Raw genomic sequence first — 21272 nt, 5'->3', positions numbered from 1 at the left:
TTATGTTTTTTGTTTATTGTTGAGTCTTTTGATGTGTGAGCTAGCAACAGTGTTATTGAGTAGAATACATAAAATTAAAATTTTTGACAGTTGATCCGACCGGACAAGTTAGGAAAAGCCGCTTCGACACTAGTGTGCAGCCCTGGATCTGTTATCATTTATCGACGTCCATTTTCGAACGAAGCGACGCGCCTTTTTTTTGTTTACGCGTTCGCACTGCAAACGGTAACTGTTAAAGGACAAAGCGGAATGGACAGAAGCAGTGGAAGCCAGGGAAATGGCAGCTACATGGACCAGAACTCGCTGGGCATTCTGAACATGGACAATCTAAAGGGTAAGCAGGCGGGGCACGCCGGAAATAAGCCGAAGCAGCAAGTAATCCGCATTCCCCTACAGTCTTCGGCGACTTGTCCAGCTTCAGCAAAAGTGGAAGGAGGAGCGGCTCTGGTCGGGACTCTCCCGCCGTCCATGAGCGGCTCCGAGAAGAACGACTGCGTGCGCTGGAGACACTGGAAAAGCCTCGACCATCGCGTTCCACCCAAGCAAAGACCACTGCCCTCCAGATGCGCTCGTCCACAAACATCTCGGAGCTGGTAACAGACGACACCATCGATCTGAACAGCAGCAGCTCCTTAGCTTTGGTCACGCCCGCCGCCAAGGGCACAAACATCTCATTTGAGCCTGCGGAGATCACCGGCAGGTCCACACTCTGCCAGGCGGGAAAACAGCGCCGCAGGGAGAAGCCCTCCCTGTCGGTGGCCGAAATTCTAAAGTCCTCCTTCGTTGAGAAGGCTCGCCTGTTGGAAAAGAAGCTGCAGGATGCCAGTCAGGTGGAGGCCAGCTATCACTTATCACGTGCCAACTCCAGCAGCCTCTCAGATTCGTTCAACTGCTCGCGCAGCTTACCGCGCACTGCGGACATGAGTGAACTGAGTCTTAACGGCGGTGGGGGATTTTCCTTTGGCTCTGCCTCGTTGGTGGCGGATGCCCAGGATGAGAGCTTCGCCCCCGCCGAGTTAATGCAGTCCAAATTGGTGCTGGGTGAAATCTCCTGGGCGCAGGAGTTCACGGCCATGCCGACGGCCACGTTGAGCACACAGGCGATGCAGAAGATTGCCGCACCGCCGCCAACATCCGAGATAGAAACGTCGGTGTCCAAGTATGCAACAAAAAATAGTCTTCCAAATACAATTTATTCAACTTTCAACTTTTGTTAACAGTTCTGTCTTGGCCGGAGATCCAGACTTTTCGCTGGGCAACTACTTTCAGACGCGTTCGGAAAATATATGGAACATTGTGAGCAACGACAGCCCGAATCGTTTGCGAACCAACCAACCTCTATTGGATCCGGAAAGTAACGTGACACTGGATTCGGTTGGCGAGAAGACTCCCCAGCCGGACAATAAAACCTACACCAAGACGGACGCCATGACGGGCTCGAATCTCGGACGCAATCTTATGCGAAAGATGCAACAGGAACGGATTCAGACTGCGCTAAACAGCAATGGTCTGGCAGCCAAAGAGACCAAGCGTCCGCCGTCGAGCTCCGAGATCCTAAGTCTCTCCGCGATCGACAAGGCGCTGAGGGACATAGATCTCAATTCGGATACATCCACTGTAGAGGTTGTCAACCAGCTGTGGGAGCATGGTCGTGGAAACAATTATGATGATGGGGAAAACAAGGAGAACAAGAGCAGCAACTCCCATGCGGAGCGCACTTTGTGTGGCTCCAACAAGCTTACCGACACCATGAGCTTCACGGACTCTGTGCTAAACTCAACGGATTTTCGTCATTTGCAGCAGAGCATTTCGCGCAAGCCGCTCAGTCCGCTGGCGGACCAGCCGCAAATCACCATTAGCCGTGCGGACACCGATCCCGTGGAGACAGAAGCCGAAGCGGACATCGATGAGTGGCCCTCGACGCCGGTGAAGGAGCCTAGCCGCAGAGTGAGACGTACTAAGATTTCTCCAAGATCAGCAAGTCCGTCGAGTAGCGACGGCGTACGTCCACTGACCTGCACCGAGGATGAAAACGATGACGAGGACGAGGACAAGACACCAGTGAACAAGAAGAGGGTTTCGATCGCCACAATGGGCTTGATTCCGCGCAAGGCCTCCTCCTTGAGCAGCACTCGTTTGGATGGTTGCGACGTTGCCGTGGCCTCTTCCACCGAACGTGATTTTGGCATTTCACCGAACCTGGCCAAAAACCTATCGCCCCTGTCCTCGCCGAGAAGTTGTCTCTCGTCGCCGCTGCTGGACAGCACAACCAGTTCCGACCGCCGGCAACTCATGAGTGGAGCAGCCCGCAAGGCAAACTCCTCGCCCGCAGGAAGTGAGGCCAGTTCCACCAGCGGATCCACAGCGAGCGGGAGACGTGGACTGGGAACCAGCTCTGTTGCAGCGCCACGGAGTATTTCGCGCTGTTCGAACTCCAGTGAGTTCAGTCATCGCGATGGAAAGCTGCTCCCCTTAAAGGTGACTCACACGACCCTCTGTTGGGGCAGCACAAAGCTGCGGACAGATGTGCGTAAGTCCATGCAAGTTAAGAACACAGCGGACAAACGGCTGGTAATTCGGCTTGGCATCCAGGGACCCGGATTCCAGCTAGTGGGTTCCGACAGCAGCACCATCACACTCCAAGCCATGGAATGCCGCTCGGTGGTGATCAACTTCTGTCCCACTGTCTGTGGAGCGGCCATCGGAGCCTTGTCTTTCTATGCACCATCAGGAGCGCATAACAGCAATCAGCCGGGCCTGGAGATTCCGTTGTACGGCTACGGGGGCAGTGCGTCCATCACCATAAACGGTCTGCTAAAGGGACCGGTGGGCGCCAGTTTCCTTACCATCGGCGATGTATGCGAGCTGTCCGCTGGTCCGCTTTCGGCGAGTCTCAAGTTTCACAACAAGGGCCCTCTCACCGCTTTCGTTGGTATTTCAGTAGACTCCACCGTGCTCATGAAACTACGCCTCAGCGAGGCCTTCGAGGTACGTCCGAGCCGGTTGATATTGCCGCCGAATAGCGAGCGCTGCGTGCAGATACTTTTCCGACCGAATCGTGAGGACTTGAAGAACATACTTAAGAAGACCGCACAGGTGCTGACCCTGGCCAATATGCGGATTTTCTGCGGAGACGAGCCCAACAGACAGCGTATGCGCAGCTTGGTCCAAAGGATGAACAGTCGACAGCGAGAGAAACTCACATCGCCGATGCTGGACAGCATTTGGGGCGAATTTCCGGACGAGCAGCCAGTGCGCAACATCAATCAGCTGAACGAACCGCCCGAGTTCATTCTGGACTTGGTCACCGTAGTGCGGATTATTGATGTTGCGCTTACCCTCAATCGGGACTTTGATGAATCGTCTGAGAGTTCCCTGATGTTCCTGCCGGAGGCCGACGAAACCGTGCTATTCCGCACCATATGTGTGGCCAATTCGCCGACGCCAACGCAGAGCCATCTATTGGAGCCGGTGGATGAGCTATTGGAGGCGGACACCACAACGTTGACGCCCGTCGAGCGAAACTGGTGTGTGCAGCCAGCTTTGCTGGAATTCGTAGTGGGCGGTTCGCCAATGGCCACTTTGTCCGTAACCAACAGCTTTTGCTCCAGGCAGCTCATCGAGGTCACCTGCAATGTGCCCGATTTGGTGCGAATCAGTACCAGCGAGTGCTACGTATCCCCGGATGGCGGCCACGCGGAGATCGATGTGCGCCTGCTCCGCTCACCCAGGCAGGATTTGCTCGAAAGGGAGCCGCTCATTGTGGTTTCCATGGAGAACGAGCGCATCACTGTGCCGATTAGTTTTAAGTTTTAAAATTTGTTTTATTTGTGCCTGCTAATTGTGCTTTCCCTGTAGTTTAAACAAAAATTGTATTGTGTTCTTGTGTACTTATGAAATGAAAACGTGTTTGCAGAGTATTTGTAAGGAAAACGCAAAACCATAAAGTTAAAATACTCGCTTGTTTCCTAAAAGTTGCATCTTGCTTAATAAAAACTAAGAAAGTATATGAGTTAATTTTAAATTTTGATATGTTGCTCTCGAATTTTCAAAAACTAACGTTTATGTTAGCGATATTTCGTCGAAAAGTGAGTGGGCAGGCACATTGCAAGGTGCAAGCCGAATACGGTCACACTGAGGAAAGTGCATCATTTAATTTCCAGCATTTTCCGATGAAAATGGACGCCGACAGCAGTGGAACCGAGCATCGAGGTACCCACTATATAGTACAACCGATCTGATCAGATTCTGATCCAGTGCCATCTTTTTGTTGTTTTTTTTGTAGTGTCATATTGTGTGAAATGTGAAATGGATGAGAATGAACGCTGCACGACCAGACAGAGAAAGAGAAGCTAGGACAATAGGACTCTCAACTGCGCATTACGTGGATTCCGTCTCCGACGATGCGCCAAACACTGTGTGTTGGATTCATTGACTTACCCCACTCTTTTTTCACTTAGATTCCCGTGGCTCAAGGTCGCGATCCTGGCGAGAAAGAGAACACCATGGGCGAACAAGCGAGAGGGATAGCAGAAAGAAGGAGCACAAGATTCCGTACTTTGCGGACGAGGTTCGAGAACAGGATCGGATAAGAAGGCTGCCCCAAAGAGCGCACCAATCCACCAGACGCACTCGCTCCAGATCCAGATCCCAGTCGTCCGACAGGGGGAGCGGGAACAGAAGGCATCGTCAGCGCTCTAGGAGCCCCAATCGTAGCCGAGAACACCATGGGCGAACAAGCGAGAGGGATAGCAGAAAGAAGGAACACAAGATTCCGTACTTTGCGGACGAGGTTCGAGAACAGGATCGGATAAGAAGGCTGCGCCAAAGAGCGCACCAATCCACCAGACGCACTCGCTCCAGATCCAGATCCCAGTCGTCCGACCAGGGGAGCAGGCACAGTAGGCATCGTCAGCGCTCTAGGAGCCGCAATCGTAGCCAAAGTCGCAGCAGTGAACGAAGACGCCGTCAAAGGAGCCCGCATCGGTACAATCCACCGCCAAAGATCATCAACTACTATGTGCAAGTGCCACCACAGGATTTCTACGTTAGTAGTTATTTGTATTGAAAAAAATAAATTAAACTTAAATCGATTATGCAGGGGATGTCTGGCATGCAGCAAAGTTTTGGATACCAACGGCTACCACGTCCTCCGCCGTTTCCACCGGCTCCATTCAGATATCGCCAGCGACAGCCGTTCATGGGAGCTCCGCGATTTGGCTACAGAAACGCGGGGCGCCCCCCATATTGAACATACGCCATTCGACATAATTACAAATTTATTTACATTCGTGTGTTTTTTACATTAAAATAATAAATACATATATATTTCAAACTAAAAATAGAGAACATAAAATATTGCATACGGAGAACGTTGATTAAATCATGAGCAAATGCAGCAAAGAAGGCGGCAAAAAAGGGTCACACGAGTTAGGAAGAGGAAGTTACTTAATTCTAGGAGGGATAACCATATATTTACGACTTTATACATGCACATTTACACATACACTCATGGTTTCGGGGGGACTAACACTAGCGACTCTCCTAATTACGATATTTACGCTTTGTCAATAAATTATAAAAATAGATCATTTGTGGCATTATACTAAAACAGTGGTTAGAGCTCGACCCGCGGACGAAACTGCAGCCGAAGCGGCGGATCCCGGAAGCGCCAGCGCGTCACGTAGACGAACTTCAGCGTGTGATCCTTGCCGAGCAGCTCCTCGTTGCACAGTATGTCGATCTGAAAGAAAAGATGTGTGGTTATCATATAAGTATGGGCCATGTATACAAGTAACTAAGCCAGTCATAGCTTTCACTGCGAGGAGTTACTGTTCCGAAAGCCAAGTAACTCACCTCTCTGTACTTTTCGATACCGTTGAGGATCTTCTTGGCCACCAGCTTCTTGAGGTGCGTTATCGTCGCCTGCGAGCTGCAGCGAATGAATCGCCTCTGCAGGTTCTTGAAGTTATTGCTAATGCACTCAAGGCACACGTTCACCTGCTCGTCCAGGCGATGGAAGTCGGACTCGGCGTGGGCGTCCATCACCTTCTCGTTGTCGTCCTCGTGGTTCTGCGTGATATCCTTGGGGCACGGCATGTTCCTGCTCTTGTAGAAGTCCCGCTCCCGGCGCGATTCATCTGGAATGTTTCGAGTTGGAGTGTGAATGAGTTAGTAGAAGAAACAATAATAATAATAACACGCTCGAGCCAACCTTCTTGCAGTTTCGGCACCAGTTTGTACACAATGTCCTGCATGGTGCGATCGAAGCTGATGTATTGCAGGGGATGGGACTGATGGATGATGTTGTCGCAGGTGGGGCAGGTTTTCTTCTCCTCCAGGTGCTTCACCAGGCAACTCTTGCAAACTGTAATTGCAGCAAACACTGGCGTTATTGGGCAGGTAGTGTTCTATGCCGGACCAACTCACATGTGTGCAGACACTCCGTCACCGTGGTGGCATCGATGAAGTAGCCGCCGCAGATCTTGCACGTGATGTGCGGATTGATCGTCTTCAGCTTCACGCGCCGCTCCATGCTGGCCCCCCGATTATGTGCTGAACTACTTTACTATATCCTATTTATCCCTATTTTGCAGCGGACCGACCGATGGCTTGCCTGCTGCGGATTTTCCGATCTCCCACTCCCGCGCGGAAAACGCTCAAAACGGCGGACGCGCTCTCTTCCGATTAGTGGGAATGCTCGCGCACGGTTGTACAGGCACTCGGCATTGTGGCCAGCGGATTTTGGTCGCGATTTGTTTCCTTCTTGGTTGTAATTTGAAACAAATAAAATAGAAATCACGACTAAATAAATTGTGTGTACGTGTGAGCTAGCGATGGGCGATAGTTGCGTACCTGCTACTAGTCGCGATTATTTCACCGTGACAAGTCACCGCTTTGGCGGCATGTCATGAGCAGTAACGACTTAACTCATAAAGACTGGATTTTTCAAGTACACAAATGGCGTAGCACCTCAAGTGTTAAGCAATATGAGTCAAGCATACCAATTCCATATGGTTTTTATGAAATCCTGCAGCATGCTTCCGATATATTCATAAATAGCGCTCACTGACACCCAGTGATTTCTTCACACTTTGCGTCACAGCCATCGCAGCCCAATGCATGCATGTGTGGGTGACTCGTGTCACCATATCGATACCGTGACTTTGTTCACCGCGCCGGTCCCAACTATCGTATGTGCGTGGGTGGCCGCAGTCTGGCAACGCCCATTGCTAAATACAGGTTGGTCACACAATGCAAGTTGCTATATTTGAAAATTAAACTCATTTTTGAAATTTATTGGGAAAACTAGTTAACATATTTTTAAGTTCGAAAACATCAAGCTAAGAGGTTATAAAAAATTGGTTCTTAGATGCATAACAAAATAGCTTATATAGGAAACCTTTGTTTCCGTAATTTCGTCATCAAATAATATAGTCTGTTACCTTTCGGTTTGGAAATTTTGAAATAATTTAAAAATGAGTAGAGTTAAGCCAATTTAAATTATTTTCATTTAATTTTTCAAAGACTTAAGTAATTCCACAAATCTGAACGCATATAATCGTTTATATGTTATCTATGTGCATAGAAGGGGGATTTATTTGTGTTTAGTTTGCTTGTTTTCACAATTTTGAAGTTTTGTTTTCGATTCCCTAATTTATTATGTACTTGGCGTATTGCGGCTCATACTTGTCGATGTAGTGCTGGACAAATCGGCACCTTATAATAATGAAGTGTCCATTTAGCAGTGCGTAGTCCAGTGCCGACTTGGCCAGTAGCTTCCCAATGCCGTGTCCGCCCAGTTCCTCCGGGACGTTGGTGCTGTTTATGGTCATTACACCGTCCCTGATGGAGTATACCAATTCAGCCCGGAGCTCGCCAATGTCGGTGTAGAACCGATCCCTCTTTTGCCGGACAACAATGTGCGTGCCAAAACATCTCTTCGGCGAATTTAGGTTTGGAACCGTTAGAACTTGGCCAGTTAGGGTGTGGTGGTTACTTGTTGGGATGGTGTAGACTTTCGAGAACAAGGAATACGTTCTTCGGCCACCTTGCACAATCAGAATTGGAAGCAATTTGGAGAGCATTTCTTGATTTTTGTTAGTTTCAGGAATTCGGGCCGAATAATCATACTTCACATAATATTGACGATTTTCGAGTGACCAGCTTAAATTATATAATTCATTAAAGTAAATAGTTCACACTAGCTACGCACCTGAGTAGTAAATTTATAAAGGATTAAGGATTAAACGCAGTGCATTTTTCCAGCTCCAGCTGCAGAAGTAGTAATATCTAAATAAGTTCAAACATTGAAGATGATTTCCGAATCACTCCTTAGAAGCAATGTGACCTTACTCGCGCTTACTTTTTTGCCACTAGCTATCAGCTGTTGCTCTGCTATTGTTTTGTTGCTTCGATTGCTGGAGGCGTAGTTTTCTGTTTTTGATAATTACTCGTAGCAAAAGCAGAGAAATGGCCCTGGTGGATCACGATTCCTGGGACATCGAGTACGAGGGCTGCGAGCGTCTGCGCCATCAGCTGCTGGTGTACCTCAACCAGCGGCAGCAGCTCAATCAGAAGACGAGTCAGTTCGTCCAACTGACGAGCAGCATACAGACGGGAATTGAACAGCTGTCCAAGGACGTGAAGCACCTCAAGGTGGTGCTGGACAACGCCATCACCTGGGAGACGAGCACGGAGGAGGAGCTGCAGCAGCGCCGCATCGACTGGGACAGACTCACTTCGCAGCTGCACGAGATCCGCGAGAAGTTCGCAAACAGCAGCCGCTCCAATGTCCCGGCCGCATCCGTCTCTGCTTGGCAGGATCAGGATCTCGGGCCGGGTCACAGCAATTCCTCGCGGAACACCGCTTTGGATGTGGAGGCTCTGAAGCAGAAAAAGACCGAGATGCTGGCGCAGCAGAACGAAGGGCTCGAGGTTCTATCAGCCACATTGTCCAGACAGCGCCAAATGGCCACACAGCTGGGCAACGAGGTGGAGAACCATAACAGTGAGTTTTCCCCAGTCCCTGCACTGCCAATGCTAATCCCTACCTCCTTTTAGATATCCTTGACAACTTGGCCAATGCCATGGACCGTGTGGAAACGGGTGTGCAGCGAGAAACACAGAGCATTGGACAGGTTAACCGGCGGGACAGTACCTGCGGGTACTGGCTCGTCATCATAGCCTTGTTCGTCGCCATCATCGTTGTGATCTTCGTCTAGCTCCCACGATCCATTCCAGTTGTTATACTACTTTATACAATGACCTGCGTGGAATGTCTATCTGTCGTTAACCCAAAGTTTGATTATTTATGTATACACCAATTAAAGTAGGATTTATAAGTATTTACGTTCGCGGATCGTTCCCCTTGATCAGGTTTATTTAGTCGTTACATTACGGTTAACAGATGTACAGGTGTTTATATACTTAAGCCAAATCGGAGGCGTAGGGCACGTTCGCCAGGTGGCCGATGGCCCCGACGGCCAGCTTGGAGCTGCCCACCTTCTTGGCCGCCTCCTGGACCTGCGACTGCGAGATGCCATCGATGGCGCCAAGCAGGGCGTCCGCCTCCAGCACGTTCCGGGTGAGCGCCGCCTGGCGACCGATCTCCTTAATCAGACCACCGTCCGACGAGTAGCGCGAGATGATGCGCGCCTTCAGCAGAGCCTTGCCTCGGGCCACATCTTTATCCGACACCGAAGCCGACTTCAGGCCGCGCACCAGGAACTCCACGGTCTTGCCAATGTCCTTGGAGTCGGCGGAGACCACAAAACCGAACAAACCAGCGTCCGAGTAGCTGGCATTCACAGCCTTGACAGAGGCTCCGACGCCGCCGGCGCAGTTGACAGCCTCGCCAAAGAGTCCAGCCGAAGTGCCGCGCTTGGTGGCGGCCTTGGCTCCGAGCGCCTGCTCCAGGATGGCGAATGCCAGCGCTTCCTTGTGGTTCGATGCGGCGGCGCCCTGTCCAGCAACGGCGACGACTGCACGGTGACCAGTAGTGTCCTTGCGGGCATCTCCACCATACCAGTTGGCGGAGGCAGCCTTGCCGCCGCCGCTGGGGAACTGCAGGGTCTGGGCAAAGCCGGCCAGCGTGTTGTTGTCGATTCCCACGCCCACGACAGCGGCACGACCAGCAGCGAAGGTCTGGGCCACGTAGTGCAGCAGGCTCTCTGAGGACAGCTTGCCCAACTGGAAGCGGGGCGAGTAGATCGAGTTGCCCAGGCCGTTGCGGAAGGCGGCCTTGTGGACGAGCTCAATGGCGCGTTCCTGTAAAGGACAAAACAAAGAGTTAATCAGGCATATTTGGTTGCATTTATATTAAGGAGCTAGGACTCTTCTAGATCCATGATGAATTGCATGTGAGCTCACCTCCGTGGTGACGGCGTTCAGCTGGTTGACCACCGTTTTGGCATTGTCGACCAACTCCCAGGGCTTGAAGGCTGGCTGGAGCAGGTCCTGCAGATAGCGCAGTCCAGTCTCGGCGTTGTCTGCTGTGGTGGTCACCGTGTAGCCGACGACCTCGCGATCGCCCCATGTGGTCAGGGTACCGCCCACCTGCTGTATGTTGCGGGCGATGGCGAAGGCGGACGAGTTCTGGGTGCTCAGTCCTCCAGCCAAACGAAGTAGGTGCGAGGCTCCCTGGATGTCGTAGGACTCATTTCGTGATCCGGCTCTGCAATTGGTCGATTAGGATACTCCAAGAGATTGTCTACTGCTCCGTGGACTCACCCCAGCACCAAAGAGACGCGCGAAACGGGAAGAGTTGCATCGGCGGTGGCTACCACCAGTTTGTTCTCCAGCACCTTGACGTTCACGGCGGACAGGTCGCCAACGGGACGAGGGCAGGTGGCGTAGCCTCGTTTCTGCCGGAAAACATTATGGAATTGTTATAATTCTTGTTACATTTGACATCGTTTGGATGGCAACTTGGGGTGTTTTACGTAACACGAGCCTTCCGCTGGGAAGAATCGCTGCCGTAACTATTTGTTGGTTAAGTCGAGACTTACGGCGATGGCGCGCAGGAGCGACGTCTTGCTAGCGTTACAGGCCATGGCGTGGATTATGCTATAATTTCTTCTATTTGCTTTCTAAGCAATTTTTTACAAATATTCGCGGAGCGAAAATTTTTACGGTCGTTCGCGCTAGTGTGGCCGTCTCACGGGGATCAACTAAGCCCTAGTTTTTCAATGCGCTCGAAAACGGTCACACCGAGTACCAGCTGTGACTTGTAGAAAGTCACTGAATTTTCGAAATATCGTGATCTTGAATAATTTGACAAATTTAACAAATGCTTTTCCTCGGCAGTTACATTCACACAAAAAAATGTATAAAATTGTTAGTTGTACTATTACCAAATTATCCGTGAAACGTAAATTTCAAACTGTTGCTAGGTTTGCAGAAATAATATAGTACTGGCTTAGGATTTTTAGCTTTAATTTCTTGTTGTTTTCAATGTAATTACATATTACTATAAAAATTGTGGTATCCAGCGTGTTAGAACTGTTTTCTTAACCTTACTCTGTCGTTTTTTAACGGCTGCTTTACGACTTAAACTATCATCTCGAGGTCGCGGGCGTAGCTGAGCACCTGCTCGGCGAGTTCCTCGGAAGGCAGGAGCTCCTTGGGTTTGACGCTGCGGTCCGTGAAGCTGTAGTCGCCGCTAGCCTCCAGTTTCCATTGGCGCTTCTCGCCGAAGGCCTTGATCTCGTCGGGGACGCGCAGGTTGAGCCGCTTGGCTGCATCCCTGGCGGAGATTTTTTCATAGGACTTCTCGATGCAGGCACCAATCTCATCGCGCACCGTTTCCAACAGCAGATCCATAAAGTAGCTATACACCTCGACGGGCACCGTAGACTTGGCCTGAAAGATCTTGTTGTAGCGTCCCTCCATGATGTACTGCTCGAGCGCCAGGATGGGCCGAATAAACTGATTATGCTGGATGACGTCCACGGAGAGCAGCTCCAGTTCTGTGTGAAAGTCGGATACCCGGTTGCCAGACAAGAGGTAGAGCAGATTCAGTCCGAGCAGCTTATACTTGCTCTCCGATTCGCCAATGATCTTGGCGTAGTCATAGTAATAGCACTTCAGCTGCGCCATGTAGCGCTCGAAGGCGAGCAGGTCCTTGCTGAGCACGCTATGCTCCACGGCCACCTCAAGCACGCTCCTGGCCAGGATCAATTGCTTCTTGGAGCTCTGGGCGTCGTTTCCGTCCGTCGGCAGGAATGCCATCTTCACGAGCGCCACTTTTAGTTGATCCAGCAGCTGGCCGCATTTGACGGTGTTTGGTGGCCTCTTCGACCATTCGGCGGTCAGTTCCTTGTACAGTGATTCCACGTTGGCCATTCTTTAGATTGGTATATTAGAGCTTAAATGTTTTCTGCAGATTTCCAAGATGATTTTCGCTTTTTTTTAGAGGTGGTAATTGTTGTCGGGTCGGTAAAGCGATAGGACAATCGTTATCGGAACAATTATCGGTTGTTAAGTTATCGTAGGGCTGGAAATATTATTTAAATGTATCTTGAAAGTTGAAAAATACATTTTTTAGAAGAACTCTATATAGTTTACAGCTGAAAGCTTTATGATTTGATCCAAGGGGTATTGTATTTCCTTTGTGACTTCACAATTAAGTATTTTTAGTGGAATGTACAAGAATAAGACTGGTTTCAATTAAAACAAGAATACAATCTAATTACATTGGAAATACTTTGATTGCATTGTAAATGTTGGCCACAAAGTATGAAAACTTTTTTCAGCTTTGCTGAATTTAAATATTCCTTGACCATTTCGTTAGCTTTCATAATAATAGAATACCCAGAATTAGTTTGAATACTTAGCGATAGTTTCATAGTTTCGGTCTGTGCTGTGAAGTGTTGATTCGCATGCGCTTTTCAACACACTTCAAATTCGCATAAAAGCGAAACTTGTTTCTTCCTTTAACAACGTGATATCTGCCTGATAGGATATAGGATAGAAAGCCGAGATGTCCGACGAGACCAACACCGCGGCGTGGGATGACTCCCTGCTGGTGAAGACGTACGATGAGTCGGTGGGACTGGCCCGCGAAGCTCTGGCCCGGCGCCTCGCCGATTCCACCAACAAACGCGAGGAAGAGAACGCAGCTGCAGCCGAGGAAGAAGCTGGCGAGATCTCGGCCACTGGTGGGGCTACCAGCCCGGAACCGGTGTCTTTCAAGGTGGGCGACTACGCCAGGGCCACCTACGTGGATGGTGTGGACTACGAGGGCGCTGTGGTGTCTATTAACGAGGAGAAGGGCACCTGCGTACTCCGTTATTTGGGCTATGAGAACGAGCAGGAGGTGTTGCTCGTGGACCTCCTGCCGTCCTGGGGCAAGCGGGTGCGTCGCGAGCAGTTCCTCGTCGCCAAGAAGGATGAGGACGAGCAGTTGAGCCGCCCCAAGGCCTCCGCTGGTAGTCATTCAAAGACTCCCAAGTCATCCAGAAGGAGCAGGATCTCTGGCGGACTGGTTATGCCGCCCATGCCACCAGTACCTCCCATGATTGCCGGACAAGGCGACGGCGCCGAACAGGACTTCGTGGCCATGCTCACTGCCTGGTACATGTCCGGCTATTATACGGGCCTCTACCAGGGAAAGAAAGAAGCCAGCACCACTAGCGCCAAGAAGAAGACACCCAAGAAGTAATTCCATCTCACCTCATCATCACATCACATCTTTTCGAAAGACTTGTAGATATTAAGAGAACAGAACGATTAAATTTGTTATGTTAAAGAGCCAGTATCGTCATGGTGGGATCTTGTTTCAATTGCTACATAAATGGAAAAAAAAATGCCGAGGCAGGCAGAAATTTAGGTTGACATTCAATATGGCCACTTGAGAAAATGAGTTCTTCGACACATTTCGTAGCGAGCGGTTGAGTTTGTGGTATAACGGAATTTTCATACCCTTCGATAGATCGTTTTAGAATGGCGATGTTTTAGCTGGCAGTATACAAATCAGAAAAGAAAAAAAGCGGCTCTTTTGATTGGTATGCAATAGATTTTACACTGCAATAGATTTCTTTAACTTTACGTATCGTGTAGCTGTTTTAAAATCAGTCGCTTAAAAATTATATTGATAAACAGTAAGATATAATGAAATAAAAAGAGTACACAGTCTTCGGTATTGCCTAATCAACAAACTAACTGAAAAATGCGTTAGGACCTTTTAACTGTCCATATTCAACACTGCCAAATGCATCCTTTATTTTTGCAGGCTTACGATTTAAAATATAAGAGATAAATCGTTCGTTCGTTTGCAATGCCGAACCAGATGAGAGTGCTGGACTTTGGCGATGGATCGGTGCCCATCCAGCTGGACTATCCAGATTCGAAGATCTTCAGCAAATGCAGTAGCTACGGCGATCGTGTCCCGGGTACCCATTGGAACGAAATCGCAGTGCACCATAATGGCCGCCTGGAATACTCTCCAAATCCGGAGCAGATAATCATGGATGCCTTATACCAGGCCACAGACGGGGCGGACTTCTTTCCGGTGTACTACCAGGTGGCCTCCACATAACTCAAACCATCCGACATCCGAGTTTTAAACTACATACAATTTTCAGCGTGGGAAGAACGTGGATACCATGCTGGCCAGGAACTGCAAGGCGGCCATTGACAAGCTTTTCAAACAGCGACTGTCCATTAATCTGGAAGGAGGCGCCTCTATACCCATCAGTATTCAATTGGGCGTAGCACAGTACAGAAGGGACCAGATAACTCCAACGTTCCACATCGCACGGGTGGTCACCAGACTGATGAAACAATTAATTCAAAGGGACGGTGTGGATGGACTACTTAATCTGGACAACTTTGGGGGTCATCCGGAGTTCAAAAACCTTGTGGTAAGCATGGGCAATCCGAGCATCCTGATGAACGTGTGCCAGGTGATACACAATAATGATAATGAACGCTTTCGGCTGAACGGATTTATATTGTCTAACAACCGCATTCGGGATATACGGCCCTTAACGCTACTCTCCAATGTGGACTACGCCCTGCTCGACTTGAGGAGTAACAAGGCGAGTTGACTCCTCCTGGTTATATGAGCCCCATATAAAAGTTCCTTTCCAGATCAAGTCAGCCGAACGTTTGTGCCGCGCTCTAGAACAATTCAGGGCCAGAGAACTGCTCTTGGAGAACAACCCCATTGTAAAGATATCCAACTTTCCGGCAAACATTAAATCGCTGGAAAGTAACTTCGAGTTGGTGGTGAGTGCAGGTCGACTTTCTATTAACATATCGACATATTACTGACATAAAACTACTCCGCAGGATGGAAAGCCTTTCAACATGCTGCACAAGTCTGTTTCGCCTCTGGATGTGGAGATCGATTTGGAAGTGGATGGAGCGCGGATTGACACAAATAACATGTGGAAGTTGCCCGAGTTTGAGAACAGCCAGCATTGGCATGCCTTTTTGGTGGGTTTACCCTGGAATCCCTAGGATTATCACATTTGATGCATAATTTTTTTTAATAGATACCCGATCCCATTCAAGAATTTAACCAGGAGGTGTTCTTTGACTTTTTCTTTATAAGGCTGGATCCGACCCTGAGCAACTTTTATCCCTGCTACTACAAGGTGAGTCCGCCCATTATCTTCCCATCACATTCCTGCAAACAATAACATTCTATGTTATCCAGTACATTAACACGGAGCACGTTTTCCTCGTGCGCAATTGCTTTGATCAGATTGCACACCTGGTAAACAATTGCAACCTAGAGATGACAATTCCGACTGGTGATCGGATTTTTCGCTACTATCTGCGAATGAATGTGAGCACCGTCAAGCAGCATCATGTCGATCCGGAGGAGTGCATACAGAAAGCTGTCTCGCAATGTTATGTGGCACAGAACCGAATGCTCAACCTCGAACGGTTTCACTCCAGAGAATGTCTAAAGAATGTGATGGTGTCACTAAGCTCGCCAAAGATCTTGACCTACGTACTGTCGGTAGCGTCGCGGAGGTTCATGACCACCTGTTCAGAGATCCGCTTGTGCCACAACAAGATCCTTGTTCTGGATGGAGCCCATGTCCTTGGTATGATGGGGTGCCTGCGAGCGGTGGATCTCAGTCACAACTGGGTGCAGGATCTGTCAAGCATCCACAGTCTGGGCAACCTGCCTCTCAAGTCCCTGGTACTTCACGGAAATAAACTCTGTCGCAACTACAGACTTCCCAGCGAATATGTCAGGGCGGTGAAGGAGGTGTTTCCACAGTTGACCACCTTGGATGGCGTGGACCTTCAGACGAATCCTGGCCAGTCGTTGCAGAAGAACTTTCTTTGCGATACAGGTGCCTACGAGTTGGTGGGTGCCTTTCTTGAAAACTATCTCCGGGAGTTCGAAAACGATGAGTTTCGCCATAATCTGTACAAGTATTACTCTGAAAACTCGATCTTTACTCTAACATGTAACTACAACGTGGTGCAAAATCACCAGACTCCAAAGATATTGCAGCGTTTATCAAAGTACAATAAGCATGCACGAAATCTGCGCAACAAGGACTATTCCAAGGCAAGCGATGGCGTGTTCATTGGCTCTACGTATATCGTTGAAATCCTATTGCAACTGCCCCGAGTCACCCACGACTTCCACTCCCTGCAGACGGACGTAATGCACTACGATAGTAAGGGGGCGGTTATCTATGTGGCTGGCTTGCTACGGGACGAGCCACCTAGCACGAGGAATGGCAACGGGAGCAGAACGGACATCGGTGATGTTCTTTTGGGCTTTAGCCGACAGTTTGTGGTCACGTTCGATGAGGAGAACTTGGTAAGTTTAGAAAATGCTGGATGCGATTAACTTAAGCTTTTGCTTACGATACAATGAATGATGATGATAGAATATAAATAATTTTTTTACAATCTAGGGCTTGGGAAAGAGGGCTCGTCGCTTAAAGATTGCCAACGAACGTCTACACATAACGAATCCATCGAAAACTGCAATACGAAATGCCTTCAGTGTAAATTTTCCGGATCTAAGTAAACGTCAGGTGGAAGAGGATTCCCTGGATGTGAAGGATCACAAACTGCTGCTTTTTCAAGAGGTAACCGGCCTCATTTCCACTTGGGTCACATCGATTGTGGAGGAAGCCGATTGGGACTTTGAGCGAGCCCTAAAATTGTTCATTCAGAAGAACGCTGATCACGAGATCCCAGATCTAGCATTCGCCTAGAATATGTGATCTCCATAGAAAATATTTATCTATGACGAAAGTTAAACCAAAACTAATTAAATGCAATCGATTAACAATCCCCACTAAAATTTAAACTTATAATCACAAAGGCAATAGACAAAGAAACATTGTTTTAATATTTTATATTAGTTCCTAGTTCTTTATGAAATTAAGAGAATAGAACGGAATGAAAATTATTAGGAATATAACCGCTAATGGTTCTAGATGTCATACTCTTATGTCATATACTGAACCTATTATGCAAATGCGATATCCCAATAAAACTACCTTGGATTACCATTAAAAAGTAATTTAGATGGCCGAAAACATTTATTTGATAATTAAGAGTTAATCACTTGCAAAGAGAAATCTCTTTTCTACACATGTATGGGAGCTATATATCCTCGAATTCGAATCCGTAGCTGCGGAGGAATGGGGCTTGGGCAGTGGGAAACAAACATTGAGAAAATGCCATCGCTTAATTATTTAAATATTTTGTAGACTAGAAAAGGTTTCTAAATACATTTAGCATATGTTTTTGTATAATATGTATAATGCATTAGTAAACGCACAGTTCAAGAGCCTTACATGATAAATTACAAAGGAGAAAAGTCCGACTAAGCTCTAAGGATTTCCATATATCATTTAATCATGTGTGTCTGCTCAATGGATTTAGCTGAATGCTAATGGTTCGTTCATGCAAATATTGTGTACGGCTGATTGGGTGTAAAAAAAAAATTGAAAGAAATTCGAGTGTTTTCCATGCTTTTTATGTCTTGGTTTTAATTCCATAACTTAGATCAAGTTTCAAAACATACTCTAATGCCAAAATGAACGAATAACACTACTCCAAGCTATGAGCGCGTTAATATCAGATTAGTCTTTTGCGTTTCACGTCCGTCTTCGCTTCCGTTTCCGGCTTGTGTGCATCTCGTGTGTGACTGTATGTATTGTGGGTAATTACAATGGTTAATTTATCGGCAAAGAGGCAAGCGCGGCGAATGTCGCTAAACCCTTGGCTTGGACAAACAAAAAAAACTGAAAAATTGGCGCTCATTCATAGTGGTGATTAGTTAGATCTTCGGTTTTGTATTCTTCTGTGTTTGCTGCGTCGGCAGCTGCTGCTGTATGACCCGATTTGATTTGGTTCTCCAGCCTCCCGATAATGCTTCATTTGCGTCTGCCGCTTACAGTGCTCCAGCCTCCAGAATCCGGGTGTTGATGGTTCTGTTGCCGGGCACTGCGTGCTGAGGTGGCCGTGTGTGGAGCACCACTGGCGGCGGACGCGGCAGCATCATCTCACTTTTTACCGGGAGGCGCTATTGGTTGGCCGCGCTCCTTGCCGCGCAGCTTAATGCCAAGAACGCGTTCCATTTTACCCAGAATCAAGTTGTTTGGAATACCGCGACCGGCCTCGTAGTCGGTTACCACTTGCTGCTTTTCGCAGATTTTCTGAAATAGATGAAGTTCGAGTTAAACGGGTGTTTTTAACAATGTCATTAAATTGAACTGTAGACGCACAACTGATTTGAAAAGCTATTTTTAGATTAACCAATGCTATATTTATAGTTTGGTGACCTAGTGAATTGTAAATATATAAAACTAACCAAAGGGAAATCCTTCCAATAGGAACATTTTATATACATTAGAGATTTTCAAAATATTTGTGACAGCATGATTTTAAATGGTATAAAAAACAGGTATAAATAGAAAGCGACAAAGTGCACGTTTGTTCTCTTTAGTTTTGATATTGGTTATTGAAAGGGAAAACATCTTCACTACAATGTAATGATATAAGTGCATTAAGCCTCTTAGTTTCATGGTTTTGTTAAAATGAGCATTGAACCTACAGTTGCCAGGTCCTTTTGGCTGAGGCCCTTGCCCTGTCGTCCTTGTTGGATGAGCTTGCCCACATCGAGAGGGATCTTGTCGTGGCGCAGCTCCTCTGTCTCGCGGTCCAGTTTGGCAGTGTTCTTGGTGGTCACATGCTGCTTGTTGGTGCCAGCACCATCTGTACGTAAGAGATTTGAAGTGTGTCATTACTAGAGGGGACTTCCCACGGGCAGCGTGAAACGTTTGCTTGCGATTTTGAAATCGGCGGAAAGCTGGCCCCACCAGCAGGCACCAATTGCCACGCAATGCAGCAGGAGGCGATTCTAGGTTAGACTACAGTGGTGTGGTCGCAAAAGGGGGTCACTCATCAATGGAGGAGGTCGAGATGTTTGGCCGGCACTCACACTTCTGTTGGGTATCCACGGCGACTCCTTGGCGGCGCGCCTGGTTGACCGCCGATTCTGTCTTGAGGGTCGACGATTTGGGTGCCTTCTTCCGCAGAACAGTCACAGAGTCCCAGTCCGACATCTTTTTCGTCGATTTGTGGTGGAGACGAAAAATTAAAATTTATGAGTGAAAACTGCCGAACTAATCGCCTCGTTGACTCGCTGCGTTTGAAAGAACTCACATTAGCTGCTTTGCTTTGTTAAATCTGATTTTATTATTAATTAAAACTACGAAATTCCAGAACTATCTTCAATTCAGTGTTACCAGATGGTATAGGCCCGACCAGTCCTGATTTTGCACTAAAAAATCTTTTGTGTCGCGTAAGCTCAACAGTGCGATTCAAAGTCCTTCAATTTAGCAAAGTATTAGCGGTTCTTAAAAATAGGTATGCAATTTTCCAACAGTTTAATCATATTAAAAAACATTTGTTGTTTTGTTGTTAAAATTACGCATTTCCATTAATGGTCTTCCCACGTAAAACTTTGAAAAACTGGCAACGTTTAAGCCTATCGTAACCGATATCAGCAAAAACAGCTGTTTCCTTGCAAACGCTCGATGACTTCAATCGATACTTTTGCAGGCGGTATTTCAAAAGTTGTATATTTTTAAATTTTCTTATTTTCCTGTAGCTCCTAGATTTTTATACAAGAGAAAACGTATTATTATGTACATTTTTAAATAAATAGTATTCATGATGATAACTATATCGCATTTGTGCTTTTGTACACAAAATACAAGGGATATTGAAGTCGAAAACTATAATTTCATTTGATTTGTTCAATATTTTAATAAACCAAACAACGTAAGAGATTATATCTAAGTTTCCAATGAGAATGCAACAATTTCATTTATTAATTTCCAGATTTCAGTTGAAACGTTGAAACATTGTAAGGGTTCTTTTGAAGTTTGAAAACAACTCATGTTGGGTTTGTGACGCAAGTAAGTCCTTGACTAACGTCATAGTTGCGTACTATTCGGCTATCAAGTGTCAATAATGGATCGTTGCCACTTCATAATGTCATCCCCTTATCGACTCAGGCAGCATTCTTTATAGAAAGACAGATTGTTCGAGTCCAACGCCAATTACTTATCTGCCGGGAGGAGAATTCCGATGATATTTCAAGTGAAATCTATACTAAGGATCGCAGTTCCTTGCGGGCTTTGTTCTTATCAGGCAAATGCGATTAGTGCCGCCAAAGCAGTAAACTTGAACGTCTGAAACGATGGAGGTGGACTTTGGGGGCGCTCTATTGTTATTTGAATCAGGTGACGCTATAGTATAATTACTTTCAATCTATTACTTTCTACTATCAACTCTTTCTTAAAACATTTCAACTGTGATTATTATAGATAGTTTTAAATTTATTTACCACTTGAAGCTAATTCAAAGTACTCACCTATATATGTATAAGCTTCTAAATGAGATCTGCCCTAATTAAAAGTTGTCATATTTATGTTAATCAAGGAAATAAATTATCAGGTTATTATTACGATATCAAATAAATTATCAGTTAACATACAAACGGGTTTGGAATAACGATAAGCTAAGATGAGATTTACAGAAAATTGCAATTAGGGATAACACTAAACTTTATCAGTTTACTGTAAGTTATTTTTATGCCCATGTATAGCTTTTGATTTATATTATAAAAATGTTAGGAAAAAGAATTAAAGCCAATATATCGGTTTTAAACTATGATCTTATAAAACAGCAAGTAAACATTACTTATGGTATTTACAATTTTCTATATATTGTAGATTTAACTATCTGTAGGGTTTTCCATACTTTATAAA

At 47.0% G+C, this 21272-nt stretch overlaps 10 protein-coding genes across 12 annotated transcripts; 5 read left to right on the top strand and 5 right to left on the bottom strand.

Annotated features, from left to right (window-relative positions):
* Window positions 1-174: 174 nt before the first annotated feature.
* LOC6605983 lies at window positions 175-4007 on the top strand. The gene is made up of 3 exons (XM_002030759.2): window positions 175-334; window positions 397-1159; window positions 1221-4007. The coding sequence occupies exons 1-3, from the start codon at window positions 250-252 to the stop codon at window positions 3814-3816; spliced, it is 3444 nt and encodes a 1147-aa protein (XP_002030795.2). The 5' UTR covers window positions 175-249; the 3' UTR covers window positions 3817-4007.
* A 101-nt stretch (window positions 4008-4108) lies between these two features.
* LOC6605981 (female-specific protein transformer) lies at window positions 4109-5315 on the top strand. Of its 2 annotated transcripts, XM_032718753.1 has the most exons (3): window positions 4118-4212; window positions 4461-5047; window positions 5102-5315. In XM_032718753.1, the coding sequence occupies exons 1-3, from the start codon at window positions 4173-4175 to the stop codon at window positions 5249-5251; spliced, it is 777 nt and encodes a 258-aa protein (XP_032574644.1). In that variant the 5' UTR covers window positions 4118-4172; the 3' UTR covers window positions 5252-5315. The 2 variants fall into 2 exon arrangements, with proteins under 2 accessions (XP_002030793.1, XP_032574644.1); XM_002030757.2 differs by lacking the exon at window positions 5102-5315 and having other exon boundaries at window positions 4109-4212; window positions 4286-4532.
* A 133-nt stretch (window positions 5316-5448) lies between these two features.
* Window positions 5449-6840, bottom strand: LOC6605980 (polycomb group RING finger protein 3). Its single transcript, XM_002030756.2, has 4 exons — window positions 6430-6840; window positions 6215-6367; window positions 5857-6140; window positions 5449-5743 (listed from the first exon to the last, which is right to left on the bottom strand). The coding sequence occupies exons 1-4, from the start codon at window positions 6533-6535 to the stop codon at window positions 5618-5620; spliced, it is 669 nt and encodes a 222-aa protein (XP_002030792.1). The 5' UTR covers window positions 6536-6840; the 3' UTR covers window positions 5449-5617.
* Window positions 6841-7577: 737 nt separating this feature from the next.
* On the bottom strand, window positions 7578-8388 carry LOC6605979. 2 transcript variants are annotated; one of them, XM_032718133.1, is made up of 2 exons: window positions 8216-8388; window positions 7578-8166 (listed from the first exon to the last, which is right to left on the bottom strand). In XM_032718133.1, exon 2 carries the CDS (start codon window positions 8085-8087, stop codon window positions 7653-7655), a length of 435 nt encoding a protein of 144 aa, XP_032574024.1. In that variant the 5' UTR covers window positions 8088-8166; window positions 8216-8388; the 3' UTR covers window positions 7578-7652. The 2 variants fall into 2 exon arrangements, with proteins under 2 accessions (XP_032574024.1, XP_002030791.1); XM_002030755.2 differs by having other exon boundaries at window positions 7578-8132.
* On the top strand, window positions 8385-9347 carry LOC6605978 (syntaxin-8). Its single transcript, XM_002030754.2, has 2 exons — window positions 8385-9010; window positions 9064-9347. The coding sequence occupies exons 1-2, from the start codon at window positions 8473-8475 to the stop codon at window positions 9222-9224; spliced, it is 699 nt and encodes a 232-aa protein (XP_002030790.1). The 5' UTR covers window positions 8385-8472; the 3' UTR covers window positions 9225-9347.
* LOC6605977 (cytochrome b-c1 complex subunit 2, mitochondrial) lies at window positions 9348-11177 on the bottom strand. The gene is made up of 4 exons (XM_032718132.1): window positions 11010-11177; window positions 10732-10865; window positions 10372-10675; window positions 9348-10269 (listed from the first exon to the last, which is right to left on the bottom strand). Exons 1-4 carry the CDS (start codon window positions 11052-11054, stop codon window positions 9430-9432), a joined length of 1323 nt encoding a protein of 440 aa, XP_032574023.1. The 5' UTR covers window positions 11055-11177; the 3' UTR covers window positions 9348-9429.
* A 238-nt stretch (window positions 11178-11415) lies between these two features.
* LOC6605976 (26S proteasome non-ATPase regulatory subunit 8) lies at window positions 11416-12430 on the bottom strand. The gene has a single exon (XM_002030752.2). It carries the CDS (start codon window positions 12343-12345, stop codon window positions 11551-11553), a length of 795 nt encoding a protein of 264 aa, XP_002030788.1. The 5' UTR covers window positions 12346-12430; the 3' UTR covers window positions 11416-11550.
* A 454-nt stretch (window positions 12431-12884) lies between these two features.
* On the top strand, window positions 12885-13756 carry LOC6605975 (survival motor neuron protein). The gene has a single exon (XM_002030751.2). It carries the CDS (start codon window positions 12983-12985, stop codon window positions 13661-13663), a length of 681 nt encoding a protein of 226 aa, XP_002030787.1. The 5' UTR covers window positions 12885-12982; the 3' UTR covers window positions 13664-13756.
* A 429-nt stretch (window positions 13757-14185) lies between these two features.
* On the top strand, window positions 14186-17509 carry LOC6605974 (nuclear RNA export factor 2). Its single transcript, XM_002030750.2, has 7 exons — window positions 14186-14524; window positions 14586-15041; window positions 15094-15231; window positions 15295-15441; window positions 15501-15602; window positions 15665-16795; window positions 16893-17509. The coding sequence occupies exons 1-7, from the start codon at window positions 14279-14281 to the stop codon at window positions 17196-17198; spliced, it is 2526 nt and encodes an 841-aa protein (XP_002030786.1). The 5' UTR covers window positions 14186-14278; the 3' UTR covers window positions 17199-17509.
* A 443-nt stretch (window positions 17510-17952) lies between these two features.
* LOC6605973 (endothelial differentiation-related factor 1 homolog) lies at window positions 17953-19574 on the bottom strand. Its single transcript, XM_002030749.2, is given in 3 exon segments — window positions 17953-18650; window positions 19049-19209; window positions 19436-19574. Coding segments are annotated over 3 exon segments (567 nt in total). The 5' UTR covers window positions 19560-19574; the 3' UTR covers window positions 17953-18368.
* Between the last annotated feature and the right edge of the window lie 1698 nt (window positions 19575-21272).

This window comes from Drosophila sechellia, chromosome 3L (assembly GCF_004382195.2).
Source record: "Drosophila sechellia strain sech25 chromosome 3L, ASM438219v1, whole genome shotgun sequence".
NCBI classification, from domain to species: domain Eukaryota; kingdom Metazoa; phylum Arthropoda; class Insecta; order Diptera; family Drosophilidae; genus Drosophila; species Drosophila sechellia.
The sequence above is the reverse complement of the archived record's forward strand: the minus strand, read 5'-3'. Positions and strand labels throughout refer to the sequence as shown.